The sequence below is a fragment of the Pelodiscus sinensis genome, chromosome 4 (assembly GCF_052426305.1).
Source record: "Pelodiscus sinensis isolate ZL-2025 chromosome 4, ASM5242630v1, whole genome shotgun sequence".
Classification (NCBI taxonomy): Eukaryota; Metazoa; Chordata; order Testudines; family Trionychidae; genus Pelodiscus; species Pelodiscus sinensis.
In genome coordinates, this window is record NC_143055.1 from 7,950,554 (window position 1) to 7,965,738 (window position 15,185).

At 45.5% G+C, this 15,185-nt stretch overlaps 1 protein-coding gene across 3 annotated transcripts in view; it reads right to left on the reverse strand.

The window, feature by feature from the left end:
* PTPRA (protein tyrosine phosphatase receptor type A) overlaps positions 1 to 15,185 on the reverse strand; it is a 246,022-nt gene that overhangs the window by 197,035 nt on the left and 33,802 nt on the right. The window contains exon 2 of one of the 3 annotated variants that reach the window (XM_075930990.2): positions 10,480 to 10,562. The exons of the other annotated variants lie outside the window; for them this stretch is intronic. Coding sequence (XP_075787105.2) covers positions 10,480 to 10,482 — 3 coding nt within the window. The 5' untranslated portion in view covers positions 10,483 to 10,562. The remainder of the gene's footprint in view (positions 1 to 10,479; positions 10,563 to 15,185) is intronic. 3 annotated transcript variants of the gene reach the window in all.

Sequence of the window (15,185 nt, forward strand, 5' to 3'; positions counted from 1 at the left end):
TATTCTGTGAATTAATTTTACTGCATATACAGAATTATAAGTGTTAGACTGAACAACATTCAGAGGAATTAGGTCAGCCAAGCTGTCATTATCATGAGGATTAGCCAGCAGCCTGGGAACTAAGGGGTTAATCTTACCTAAATCAGGTAGGTTCAGCCAATAGGAATTTCAAATTGGGACAAAGGAATTTTTGGTTTTTCCCTCCTTTGTCCTCGGCAGTTCTCTCCAGCTACTAAGGGGGACAGATACTATGTCTCCCTCCAAGAAAAGACTCTTTCTTTACAGTCTGTAAGTAGGGTAAAGTTTAGATAAATCCGTTCAGTTTTATTGCTTTATGGGGTTTGGGAAATGAGATCTGATGACTGTGCATTTAGAAACAGGTTTTCCTCTCCTTTGTAACTAAGCTCCTGGCCCATGGTGGGTTTCTCCTCCATGGGCATTACAAGCATAATGACTAGATGGAAAAGTAACAGGAATATTGTGGTGATAAAAAAAAGTTCTCTCTCTCGTCTTTTCTTAACCTGGCATTGGTTAATTTGTGTGTCCTGGTTTGTACTTTGGGGTGAGATTTCCCAAGTGATCTCACCCCTGATTTTCTTATCAGTACTTGGGTGGTGAAAGCGGTATTTTATCTCCAAAATCTAAGTTAAGATTTGGGGGGCGGGGGGAGTTTTATACCACAGCCTGGTAGATAAGGTTTTGGGGTACTCCTGCATTTATCGTGCCAGAGTGGGGAAGGAGCCATGACACATCACCTAAGAAAAATACAGTCTAAATACTGAGAGATCTAGCTTAGTTATTTCAGGCCTTGCATACCAAAAACGGGTGTCCATAAGGTCCATATCACCTATGGTCTTGATGAACTGCTGGTGCCAACCAGGCAGCACAGAGAAGGAAGTAGGAAAGTGAACAGGTAACGGGTTACCCAGTAAGCATCATCTGGTAAGGTGCTTACTGAGTCACAGTTAATCAGTGCCTGGGAGCAGCCCCCAACCTAGCCAGGCCACTCCAGCCAGACTGGAGCGGTCCCGCTTAAACTTCTGGTTTAACTGGTTAACCTATTAACTGGGTTAACTGATTAAATGGGATTTTACATCCTTAGAAGGAAGCAGTCTGATTCAAGTGCCAAGGAGACAAGAGTCAGCTCGGAGACAGTAGACTGGGACAAGAAACCTGGTGCAGAAAGTGAAACTGGTAGGGAGAGGAGGTGCAGGGGGTAGAGACTAGAGCAGTGGTCCCCAACATGGTGCCCATGGGCACCATGGCGCCCGCGGGGCCATTTTTGTGCACCCGCCAAGTGCTCGGGGCTGGCCTGGCCCTGGGCACGTGGTGCATGCGCTGTGCCAGAGCCGGCCCTGGCGCATGGTAAGCACCCGCCCCGGGAGTGCCGCGAATTGGCTGCTCGTGCCCCGGGCGCGCGGCGCTTGGAGAGCGAGGGGGGGAGCACCGGCCCCGGGCGCGTGGCGCTTGGCGGGGGGGCGCCGGCCCCAGGCGCGTGGCGCTTAGGAGGAGCGCCGGCCCGGGCATGCGGCACTTGGGGGAGGAGGGGGCGCCAGCGGGCGGCGCTTGCAGGGGGGGGGGGGGACGCCCTCCCCCCGGGAGCGCGGCGCTTGCGCGGGGGGGGGGGGGGACGCCCTCCCCCCGGGAGCGCGGCGCTTGCGCGGGGGGGACGCCCTCCCCCGAGCACGCGGCTATGGGGGGCCCCCTCCCCCGAGCATGCGGCTATGGGGGGCCGCCCACCCCCTGGCGCCCGGCAGGCGAACGGCCACGCCCCCCTGGCGCTAGGCAGCCTCTAAAGGTTGGGGACCACTGGACTAGAGGATTGTCTTGCTTAAAAATACTACAGTAACACAGCTGCACTACAAAAGCTGTCCCACTGTAGCACTTCAGTGTAGACGCTACCATGACAACAGATGTTCTCCTGTCTGCATAACACTGACCTCCCCTAAAGGCTGTCTACACTAGAAAAGTGGGTTGTTTTAATGCTGCCACTCAGAGCTGTGGATTTTTCCAAATAAAAAAAAGCTACTTATGACCAGATTTTCCAAAGTATTTAGCATCTAAAGATGTATGCTCCTTATAGTATTATTCAAAAGACTAAAATTTAAGGCATTTTTTGAAAGTCACGCTAGGACCTTAATACTGTTAGATGCCTAAATTCCCTAGAAAATCTGTACCTTAGACATTGTCTACATTACCAGTTTTGGTCCTGCTGTAACTCAGTTTATTGACAATTAACTTGATTAGCATCGAGAAGCACATTTGTTAACTCCACACACTCCACAAAATGGTTTGTTCCTATTTGTGTTTCCCATAAGTAACTAACAAATTATAACAGGACCAAAACCTCTGATCTAGACAAGACCCTTAATCTGTGTCTCATTTTCTTGTCTGCACACAGAATAGGATGAATATTTTAGCCCTAGTCAACACTAGGGACCCCCCTTTTTAAAAAATAATAATAATAATAATAAGGGAGTGTCCACACAACCAGCTTATTTCAAAATAACGGGCTTGGTAATTTCAAAATCTGTACTCCTGCTTTCCTTGGGGAATAGTGCTGATTTCAAAATAGTTATTTTGATATAGCACTAAAGTGGACGGTGCTGCTTTTTCAAAATCACTACACCTCAAAGTAATTTGAACTAATTACTCCCCAGTGTTTCCTGGGGCTCTAAGTTGAGGTAGTGCATCCACAATAATAGAGCCTGCCTCAGACTAATTTCAAGGCTTCCCTGTAATGGGAATGCACTATTTTGATATTTTTCCATTTTGGGAGTTGTCAAATTTAGTTATTTCAAAATAGTTTCCTAGTGCCCTTAGAGGAATGTTGGAAAATTTAATTAAATTATGCTCATCATTCACTAAGGTTTTTCCAATGGTAAATTCCAAGAAATATCTATACAATGTTGGGATTCAGATCTAATCTATTTTGAATCAGCTTTCCTACATTGGGTTATAGATGAAGTCAGACATCCAAGAAGTGCAGGAAACCAGTTTACATAAATCATGCCAGCTGCATGTCCAGTAACACACAAAATAGCTGCTTCACTGAAGTCATGGGGCTAGTGCATACTCATTTAAACCCCACTATAGAGAACTTGTGAGAGATTAGAGTAACTTTAAATAAGCACCATTAACAAAAATTTTAACTCTGGTGAATGACATAAAAATATATTTAGGAAGGCCAAAAAAAGAATTTGAAGAACAGCGAGCCAAAGACTCTAAAAGTAATAGCCAAAAAAAAAAAAATCCACATCAGAAGTAGGAAGCCTGCTAAACAAGTAGTGGGGCCACAGGACTATTGAGATGCTAAACGAGAACTCAAGGACAATAAGGTCAATGTAGAGAAATTAAATGAAGTCTTTGCATTGGTCTTCATAGCTGAGGATGTGATGAAGATTCCCAAATGTGAGCCACTCTTTTCAGGTGACAAATCAGACTGAGGTGTCATTACAGGTGGTTTTTGGAACAAGTTAATTAACCAAAATAAGTCACCAGGACTAGATGGTAGTCACCCGAGACTTCTGAAGGAACTCAAATGTGAAACTGCAGAACTACTAACCGTGGTTTGTAACCAATCATAGAAATCAGTTTCTCTACCAAAATGACTGGAGAATAGCTAATGTGATGCCAATTTCTAAAAAGGGCTCCACAGGTGATCCTAGCTATTACAGTACTTCAGTACTAGGCAAGCTGCTTGAAACCATAATAAAGAACAGAACTGTCAGACACAGATAAACATAATTTGTTGGAAGAGTAAACATGTTTTTTTGTAAAGGGAAATCGTACGTCACCAGACTTCGAGGGGGGTCAACTCACATGTAGACAATGGGGATCCAGTGGATATAGTGTAGATTTTCAGAAAAAGTTTGAGAAGGTCCCTCACCAAAGGAGCAAAGCAACCTGACAAGGGATAAGAGGGACGGTCCTCTGATGGATTGGTAACTGGTTAAAAGATAGGAAAATGAGAGTAGGAGTAAATGGTCAGTTTTCAGAATGGAGAGATAAAGAGTGGTGTCCTCCCAGGGGTCTGTACTGGGGCCAGTACTATTCAACGTATTCATAAATGATCTGAAAAAAGAAGTTAACAGTAAGGTGGCAAAATTTGCAGATACAACGCTACAAGATAGTTTACTGCAAATGAAACCGCAAATAGTAACAAAAAGGTGTCTCAATACTAAATGACTAGTCAACAAAATGGCAGATGAAATTCAATATTATTAAATGCAAAATAATGCACAATAGAATCCCATAATCCCACCCATAAACATAAAATCGGTATCTATGTTAGCAGTTACCTCCCAAGAAAGATCTTGGCGTCATTGTGAATAATTCTCAGAAAATATGAGCTCTATGTGCAGCAGTTGCCAAAATGCATCTAACAATGTTGGGAATCATTAAGAAAGAGATAGATAATAAGGCAAAAAGTATATTGCCTAAAGATAAACACATGGTACATCCACATCTTGAATACTACATGCAGATGTGGTCTCCCATATCTCAAAAGAGATATAATGGAAAAGGTTCAGAAAAGGGAATAATTAGAGGTAGGGAATAGCTTCTATATGAAGAAATTAATAATACTGGGACTTTTCAGTTTGGAAACTGACGAGTAAGCAGGACAGGATATAGGTCTATAGAATCATGACTGGTATGGAGAAAGTAGATAAGGAAGTGTCATTTAGTCCTTCTCATAACACAAGAACTAGGGCTAACCAAATGACTTTAGAACAAACCAAAGGAAATATTTCTTCACACAACACGCAGTCAACCTGTGAAACTCTCAGCCAGAGGATGCTGTTGCAACCAAGAGAGGATTCCAAAAACAACTAGATGCATTCATGGAGGACAGGTCCATCAATGGCTATTAGCCAGGACAGGCAGGGATGGTGTCCCTACCCTCTGTTTCCCAGCTTCTGGCAATGAGCAAGAGGCAAGAGATCACTTCATTCTTGAAGCACCTGGCATTGGCTACTCTCAGAACAAGGGATACTGGGCCAATAAAGTAAAATGACTTTGAGCTTTCTCCGTGTAAAACTGTTACATAGGAGTATGACGGATTTCTCTGAGATTCTGGTCCCTTTTGTGGGGATGGTTTCTTTGGTGCTGAGCCCTTCCAAAGCTTATCTGGTTCAGTATCAGTGTTGCTCTTCGGGGGGTGGTATTCCCAACTCTGGGCCTTGACTAGAGGAGACCAGAGCTTCTTGCCCAGCAGGACAGGGTGGTGGAGAGACCCAAAGGCAGGAAGATAGGTGTCACTTAAACACACCAGGATAAAACCCAAAGGGGATTTCTTTGATCCAACCCATCACACAGCCTTGTTTATTTATGCTGGCAAGGGACTATCTATGAAGCCATGAGCAAGTGTTGTGTCCTCCTTAATGGACACACACATACACAAGACAACGGAGTTAAGGTTGCAGAAGCAGCACTAAAAACTGGCATGGCCCAACTTCTGAACACTCACACTTGGCAGCCTGCACATACTAGCATGTCTTTTAAACAGAATTACTACAAATTCAGTGAACAAATACTAATGCTATAAAATATGAATAGATGTGTACACTTCAAAACAGATCACCATCAAACTCTTGTTGTTAATACTAATAAAGACAAGTGTTACAATATCATCTCAAATATTGAGCATCTAAAGATTAGGGCTCCACTGCGCATGACACTCTACACAACATAAGACAGATCCCAGCCCAAAGTTTACAATCTAGACAGAAAACACAAAGCATGAGAGGAAACCGAGGCATGAGGTGTGATATGACTTGCCCAATGTCACATAGCAGGTCAATGGCAGGCCCAGGAGCAGGACCCAAAAAAGACATGAGTTCAAGTCTGGTGCCCCATCCACCAGATCAAACCATCTTTAGAGATGCCTCTGAATCTATTTAAAGCAGCTTATGCAGAAGCGGGTCGCACGAGATTCAACTTACCGAGTCAACTCATTAATTGCCAAGTATCAACAATCTACAACCTATCCCGGAAAACAACCCCTCACCCTCAGAGGCCTTGGGGGAAAGCCAATCCTCACCTACAGACAACCTCCTAACCTCAAAAATTATTTCCAGTTGTACAGGAAGATTTTGGCAAATCCAATAATGTGCCTAAAATATTTATTGCTTACTGCTTAAAACTTTAGCAACCAAGCTAACAGGCAGAATTATACCTAGACTGCGACTTCTGCATGACCACAGTAAGGGAGGGAAGGGGGAGTTTGGGTGCCACAGAGAAGGCAGCTTGACTCAGTGTCCTTCCTGAGGCCCAAATCTCTAGTGAAATCACCAAGTTATACATTAAGAAAACAGGAAATTTGTCTAAATGCCTTAAGACATATCTATCAGGGCCCCCGGGCATGGAGTCCCTGAAAAAGAAAAAAGCATCTGGCGAAAGTGATGATCAGAAGAAAACCTCTTGCCCAACATTTAAAGAGTGCTTGCCTAACAAGTTTGAGTGATGTGTTATTGTAATACTAATGGATACATAGGGAAGGAAAGTTTGAGTTGGGGGGGCAATTTTGGGAACAATTGGGAGAGATGCCTCGAAGACTCCTTGAGGACTCTTCACATCTGGACACATCTTCGTCCCCACCGGCAGACAGCAGACTGGCCATTGGAAGCCTGCCCGGTGCCACTCGAGAGCCACACTCAACTTCAGTAACTATTGAGGGTGGGGGTGTTTTACTAACCTGTTGCAGACAGGTGCTGGAGACTAAATAAAGTTTAGCTTTAAGTGAAAGCACTCATGTTGTCCTGTTTGTACTAGCCATCTATTGGTCAGTCGACCGTGTTTCCCCTGAATTATTTCCGGACACCACCTCGCAGAGAGTAAAAGTTAGAGAGGTTTGGGTTGAAAGAACTCCCGGGTATCACAGTAAACAATGCAACACACCTCAATCATAATCATCCAGGAACCCACCCCTGCAATCAACCCCAGTGCCAACTCTGCCCACACATCTACACTAGCAATTTCATCACTGGACCCAGCCACATCAGCCACCAAATCAGAGGCTTATTTAACTGCACATCCACTAATGTGATATATGCCATCAAATGCCAACAATGCCCCACTGCCATGTATACTGGCCAAACTGGACAGTCTCTACAGGAAAAAATTAATGGACACAAATCAGATATCCAAAATGGCAATACACAAAAACCTGTTGGAGAACACTTTAATCTGCCCGGACACTCATTAATGGAACACCAAGTCGTTTCAGGCCCAATTCCACAGGGAAGGACTGGAACTTAACTTCATTTACAAGTTTAATTCTTATGCAAATGGTATGAATAGAGACATCAGCTGGCTGGCACACTACCTTCCACATCCTAATGACTTAACCAACAGAACAATTAGCACCTCTATTGTTTGATCAGCCTCTTGTAACTATCTGAACCATCTACTCACTGTCTCTCTCTTCTCCCCCCCCCCCCCACCCCAAACCATCCCTTATTTATTCTTTGAACTGGACTTCTAATACTCCAGTCATCTGAAGAAGTGGGTTGCACCCACAAAACCATCTACATGTTGTATTAGTATTTAAGATGCTACTAGTCTATTGGTTGTTTTTTTAAATTTTTCCTGTTACAGACTAACTCAGGGTATGTCTACACTACAAAGTTAGTTCGAACTAACGGACGTTAGTTCGAACTAACTTTCATAGGCGCTACACTAGCGCTCCGTTAGTTCGAATTAAATTCGAACTAACGGAGCGCTTAGTTCGAACTAGGTAATCCTCCTTCCACGAGGATTAAGCCTAGTTCGAATTAAGGGCTGTGTAGCTCCTTAATTCGAACTAGTGGGAGGCTAGCCCTCCCCAGCTTTCCCTGGTGGCCACTCTGGCCAACACCAGGGAAACTCGTCTGCCCCCCTCCCAGCCCAGGACCCCTTAAAGGGGCACGGGCTGGCTACAGTGCCCGTGCCAAGTGCAAGCCTGCCAGCACCCAGCCAGCAGACCCTGCACCTGGCACGGATCGAGCCACCCACCCGATGCCCCCCAGCCCTCCCCCTCTTCCCGGGACCAGGCTGGCGGCTCCCGGGAGCTTGCCCGGGACCGCAAGAGGCAGGCACCCGCCTGGGCTAGTGCGGACATCGTGGACCTTGTCCACGATCTCCGCAGTAGGCATAGGAAGGTGGCCGGCTAGGGCAGGAGAGCTGCCAGCCTGGCCACCCAGGAGCAGGAGTGCATGAAAATCAAGGTGGTCCACTGAGACCCCCGACCCTGAGTCCTGAGCTTACAATGGCCGTCCTGTGTCAGACCAAAGGTCCATCTAGCCCAGTAGCCTGTCTGCCAACAGCGGCCAACCCTAGGGACCCTGGAGGGGATGGACTGAAGACAGTGACCAAGCCATTTGTCTCATGCCATCCCTCTCCAGCCTTCCACAAACCTTGGGCAGGGACACCACTCCTACCCCCTGGCTAATACCAGTCCATGGACCCAACCTCCATGACTTGATCTCACTTCCCTTTAAACTGTTCTAGTTCTAGTCTTCACAGCCTCCTGCAGCAAGGAGTTCCACAGGTTGACTCTTTGCTTTGTGAAGAACAACTTTCTGTTACTAGTTTGAAGCCTGTTACCCATTCCTTTCCTTTGGTGTCCTCTAGTCCTTCTTTATGGGAACTAATGAAGAACTTTTCTGTATGCACCCTCTCCACCCAACTCCTGCTTTTAGAGACCTCTATCCTGTCCCCCCTCCGTCTCCTCTTTTCTAAGCTGAAAAGTCCCAGTCTCTTTAGCCTCTCTTCATATGGGACCTGTTCCCAACCCCTGATCATTTTAGTTGCCCTCCCCTCTCCCAGTCTCTCTCTTCCCCTCTCCCACCTCCTTTTCCCAGTCTCCCCCAGTTTTGTTCAATAAAGACAGATTCCATTTTTGAACACAATTGTCCTTTATTTTGTACATCAAGAAAAGGGGCTAGGGAAGGATAAGTGGAAGGAGGTGAGGGAGGAATGGGGTACGCGCCCCCGATGGGGAGGACTGGGCTGGCTCTGCAGGCTTCTGGGGGTGGAACCTCTCCTGCAGCCCCCCAATTGCCCCCTCTCCCCAGATGGCAGCCTGCGGCAAGTGCAGCTGGTCTGCTGGCCGAGTGCTGCGATGTGCCCAGTGTGGGTACTCCGAGCACTCCAAGCCAGGACTGCTTTGCAAGCGGGGCAGCCCTGAGAACTGTCTGTCTGGGGTGGGGGTCAGGACCCTTTAAGCACAGCCCTCAGCTAGCCTGAGACAGCATCTCCACACTCTAAGTCCTCCTCTGATGCCCTGCCGGCACTGCTTCCGGCCATCCTTAAGCCTGGTTCAGGGTCCACTTAATGTGGACATGCTAGTTCGAATTAGCAAAACGCTAATTCGAACTAGTTTTTTAGTCTAGATCCGTTAGTTCGAATTAACTAATTCGAACTAAGTTAGTTCAAATTAACGTTGTAGTGTAGACGTACCCTCAGCTACCCCTCTGAAGCTACTGTTAGGGTGTCATTCTGATGATAGCGCATGGACTTTTGATTGGCGCGCGCACACACACACACACACACACACACATTTGTAAAAATCTTCTATTTTAATATTGATTTCAGATGCTTGCAATGCAAGTAAATACATTTTACTTAAGCACTTAAAATGTGTGATTCTGCTCTCAGTGGGGTAAAATAAGGAGCAGCCATTAAAATAATTTGAATTATACTGGTGCAACAGATATCAGGGCAAGACCTCCTTAGGCTGAACATTAGTGCTATCTTTGTCAAAAGGGAGAAGGGGTAAGGGGAGAGGTGGGGCAGGGGAAGCAATTGCTGGTTACGTGAGGAAAAGTGACTCAAAAAAATTCCATGGAAACTTGTTAAGTGACCTTTGGCCACCAGAGCGTCTAGTCCAGTGTTTCTCAAACTGTGCTCTGCAGAGCCCCAGGGCTCCAGGAGACATCTCCAAGGGCTCCGTAAGGTTGACAAACTGGAAACATCGATAGGTACAACACCTACAACCAGGGGACCACTGGGGCTCCGCATAAATTTTTACGTATTTAAAGGGCTCCGGAGCCTAAAAAGTTTGAGAACCGCTGTTCTAGTCCAATCTATAATGTACACACATTCTTGCTCTATGGTCTTTAAACTAGCTGGAAAAAAAAAAAAAACAAAAAGTTAGCTAGATCAAAAGGAACAAGCCTTTCACAACCTTATTCCTTTAGAAAAGAAAAAAAGCAGAATATCTGCTTTCCGATAACTCTTAACTCTACACATAGGTGGCCGAATTTAAGGTAGACTTTTAAGCACCCAATTTTGTGAAGTCAAAGGTGCACATCTTCCACTGTTTAAAATAATTCAATGTAGTTCGAAATAGAGCATCCCCAGGAGGGTGGCTACAGTCGATTAAGCCAAAGAAAAGGTACCAACACCTCTTAGCATCCAGGGGAAAACCATCCTCAAGTTTCATCAAAATCTTTTCTTTACAAAAATAGATGGATTGCATGTTTAAATCATACCTACCATTAACAGTGCTGGAAGACAATTCTCAATCTGTGTCAAGTGCAGAGCCAAACAAATTTTAAAGAAGAATCTCCTCAGTCATTCTAAAGGAGGAACAGCCAAAAATAAACACAAAATAAAAAGGAGTTCATGGAACGGTCTGTGATCAGCCATGTGAGCAAAGCAATAAACATTATCCCAATGCTTTCTAGAGGCACTCAGTAACTCTCTATAAAACGTAGTCAGAAGATATAGTCAAATGCATCCATGGTAAGAACTAGAGTTCTGACTGGCATCAGCTGTTTGTCCATTTGAGTGTGTGCTAGGGTGAAAATCCTAATCTATTTCACTCAATTTCCTTACTTAGAGAATTCTTCTCAGGTTTTGAGATTTGTAAAGAACTCTAGCCTCTTAAATGCTGAGCTAGACTGATCCGACCAAAGCAACATGAGGGCCATCCTATTTGGGACAGAAGCTTTAGAACTGGGGTGGAGAACCTGAGGCCCAAAGCTTCCCGCCTCCCCCAGCATTGGGGAGCCCGTGCCGGCACTCCAGCTCCCCCCATCTTCCCATGAGGCTGGAGCACACACAATCTACCAGGCTGCACATCCCTAGGCTCTGGTGCGTGGAGAGACTGTGGGGAGTGTCCTTCTCAGAGGCCGCATCAGTGAGAGGGTTTGGGGGGTTTTTGGGGGGGGGGGGGCATGGTTGTTTTGGCTTCTCACTAGTGTGACCCCTGACTGATTTTTCTGTAGGTCAGTGGCCCCGACCTCTACTTTAGAACATGGGCAGAAAACCTCTGGCCCAAAGGCCAAACAATTCGAAGTTAGCTGCTGGTGGGGCCGCCAGATACTTTATTTACTTAAGTGTCCACAGATATAGCATCTCAGCTCCTGCTGGCCCAGCCTATGCTGCTTCCTGCACCTCCCATTGGCCAAGGACAGCAAATTGTTACCTGAGCTTCTGCAGACTCAGGTGCAAAGTAGCCCGTAGTGCACCACCAGATAACTGGCAAACTGCAGCCAGAAGTTTCCCCATCTCTGCATTAGAGATTGAAGTCTTCCAGTTATCAGTAGTACAGATAAGCATATTACTACCCCAGTATTCTCCAGGGATGAGAGGGGAGTTCAGTTTCCATGGCTCATTAATGCAGGTCTCTGTTTTGAAGCTAGCAACATGAGATTATTGCCCAAGGGAATGGTCCTTCTGAAGTAACACCACCAACACCATCAGATTAATCACAAAAGGCCACTAAACAGTTCCCACATCTACACAAGCGATTAACTATTACTGACTTGGACTGAAATCCTGCCTGCATTTAAATCAATGGGTCCAGGATTTTACCCTTGGATTAAATACAAGACGAGATATGAAAGGCTCCATTACCCATCTGTAAACTAATCTCTGGTCAAAACTATGAAGCTTCAAAGACAAGATCCTTCCTAGAGATTAAAAAACTTTAGAATTAAGGTTCTGGTACTCAGGAAATCTGGGTTCAGTCCATGGCTCTGCTACAGACATGAAAAAGTTATTTTCCATACCCCCGGCTTATCTATAAAATAGGAATAGCCATCCTTCCCTACCACATAGGATTGTAGTGATGTTAAACACACAACAGAAATGAGGTGCTCAGATACTGCATTAATAAAAAACCATGCGCACACATTCTTGTTCTACTGTCCTTAAGTTTCCTGAAAAAAAGTGTCAGAAAACGCAGCTGGAGAAAAAGGGACAAGTCTTTCACAAACTTAATCTTTTAAGAAAAAAAAAAAAAGCAGAATAGCGGCTTTTACATAAATTCTTATTGAGGCATGTAAACATGGAGAGGTTGTCAAATTTAAGGTTGGCTTTTTAGCACTCGATTTTGTAAAGCTGAAGATACATGCCTCCCATTGCATGCAAGAATTCAACAGAATTCTAAACATCCACAGTAGGGTGACTACTGTCAACTTTGAGAGCGATGCATCTCTTTGCACTCTGGGTTAGGTTCCTAGTGCATACCAGGACCAAAAAACATGCAACTGGTGGTTCTGGGTATATGTCATCATTGTCCCTTAACACACTAGTTTGTTCTCTCCCAGCCCTCTCCTTCTTCCCCCCACTCCTGCTGGAGAGTAATGGCAAAAATCTTTTCACACCCATTCCCCACCCCCCCTTGGTTATCCACACAGATGCCATAGCAGCATAAGCATCATGGATCCTGTTCGTGGGGACTGGTGCTCAATCATTCATAGATTACTTGATTCTGGGTCACCGTTTCGTGCATAGCAGAGCAGCTACCTCACTGAGATCTACTGAAATCAGCCTTCAAATACAAGACTGTGTCTCTTCTCCCACAAGGTAGGCAGAGCAACTGGAGGAGGTGGGCAAGGCAGCCCTCGCCAGGGAGGGCCCGACCACCTCCCTTCTCTTCTTTCCTAATACCCAAGATGACCTGGTGGCTGCTGCAGAAGGAGGCCAGCTCTCGCAGGTGGGTCCGACTGCTGGAAAGGGGCCACCTCCTCCCTTCTGCAAGCACCCAGGTTGACCTGGTGGCCAGTTTGCTTCGGAGACCACCCGCTGCCCCCACAGCCTCACAAGCAGGGGAGGCTCAGTGAACTAGGTGTAGTAGATTGGGCGAGGCTTAATAGTCGCCTCCGGATGGTCATTGGGAGCAGGGCTTAATGGCAGCCCCCGTGAGAAGGGCTCACTGCTGTCCCTGGTCAGTGCAGTGTGGAGGCCTACTGGTGATCCCCAGGTGGCCAGTGGGGGCTTACCAGGCATCCACAGGAGTTGGGGGGACACTTTCCAAAACTTTGGGGGTGATTTGGTGCCAGGGATGCGCTTTGGACTCTTCTCTGGGCTGAATTCTACATTCTTCTTTCCCACCACAAACACTTGTGATAGTAAGCAGGAATATTGGAGGCATAAACTATACAGGACTTATTCCTCTATTTATAACATTGTGGTGACCGTGATTATGAGGTCATGCACAGGGGATTGAGATTTCAGGTAGAGATTAAGCAGCATGAAATGATGAAATCCCAGGGAACAGATCTTGTTATTTAAACTCTCTAGTAATTAAATAGAAATAAAGTATACAGAACCCTCCATCCCAAAGAGCTATTACCAGTACAGACAATTCTTTCATGTTTTGTAATCATTAAACTTATTAGGATTTCTGATTCCGTACCACTGGCTTACTCCAAGACCTTGGGCAAGTCACTGCCCCACTCTTTTAGATTTCTCCCTCTGTAAAAGAAAGGTAATAATTATAGTTAATGCTGGGAGGGGGAGCAGGGGAAAAGTATTCTTTTTTTGCCTGTGAAAAATGTTCTTAAAAGCCTGTACAAATCTGACAACATTTGTGGTCTGGCAGGACCACAGATATTGCCCAACCCCAGAGCCCTGGCAGCTGAGAGCAGGAGCCAACTGGGAGGCTGGTGGCCAGGGGACGGACAGCCAGAAGCAGAGTCAGGCTGATGGGCCGATGGTGCAGGGAGTGGAGCCCAGCAGCTGGAGCCGGCAGCTGTGTAGGGAGCCTGAGAGCCAGTAGCCAGAAGGGGAGCCCAGCTAAGAGGCTGACAGTCCCCTAGAAGGGTTGGAGGCTGGCAGCAGAGGAGCCAAAACTGACCTCCCCTGGTCCAGCATACTCCCTCGCTCGGGACCGGTCAGGTCCCAAGGGGTATGTCTACACTTGCACCCTCTTTCGAAAGAGGGATGCAAATGCAGCTGAGTGAAATTGCAAATGAAGCACGGATTTGAATTTCCCGCGCTTCATTTGCATATTCACGTTATGGCGCTATTTCAAAATAGCGCTATTTCGAAAAAAGAAACTCTGTTTAGATGTGGTTATTTCGAAATAAACCCCTTCTTCTGAAATAACCCTTATTCCTCCTACAACGAGGTTTACCATTTATTTCGGAAGAAGGGTTTTTTCCTCAAAATAACCGCGTCTAGATAGCGTTTCGTTTTTCGAAATAGCACCATAACGCAAATATGCAAGTGAAGTGCAGGAAATTCAAATCTGTGCTTCATTTGCAATTTCACTCAGCTGCATTTGCATCCCTCTCTCGAAAGAGGGTGCAAGTGTAGACATACCCAAGAGTGCCAGACTAGGGAGGTCCAACCTGTAACTGGAATCAAATAATACATAAGATTACAGGGTAAATGTTATTAAAAAGGAAATTTGTAAGCAAGGCAAATGGTTCACAGAAAAGATAGGAAAGCCCAACAAACCTTTGGAACAGGAAAAAAAAAAATCATCACAGGTCATTACAATAGAGTGATGTTTAAAGTTCGAGATGAAAGGTGCATTAGATCTTCTTGTCCCTTAGCACAGGTTTTGTCCATAGCTGTTTTAAGTGCCAAAACCATTGGGTTTTTAATACCATTAGCCCTACAAAGCCAGTGCAGGATGGAGCACTCTGTATTTTTAATGTACAAGCCAGAATGAAATCCAATCAATTGAGGTCTGATTGAAGAATCTTTCTGACCAGCATGTTATAGGAGGCAGAAAAAGAAAGTTTGATTTTCAGATAAAGTTAGAAAGAGTAATAGAATCCTTTGAATTCTCAGTATTCACATGCAAGAAAAAAAAAAACCCTTAAGACAAAGCATGGAAAAATGTTGAGGAGAGAACATCCTTTAAAATTCTGAACACATTTTTTAAAAAGGCAGATGATACCGGGCTCTTACAAAGCATTAGCGCATCTCGATATTTTTGGAAGAAATGCTTTGCTCACGTG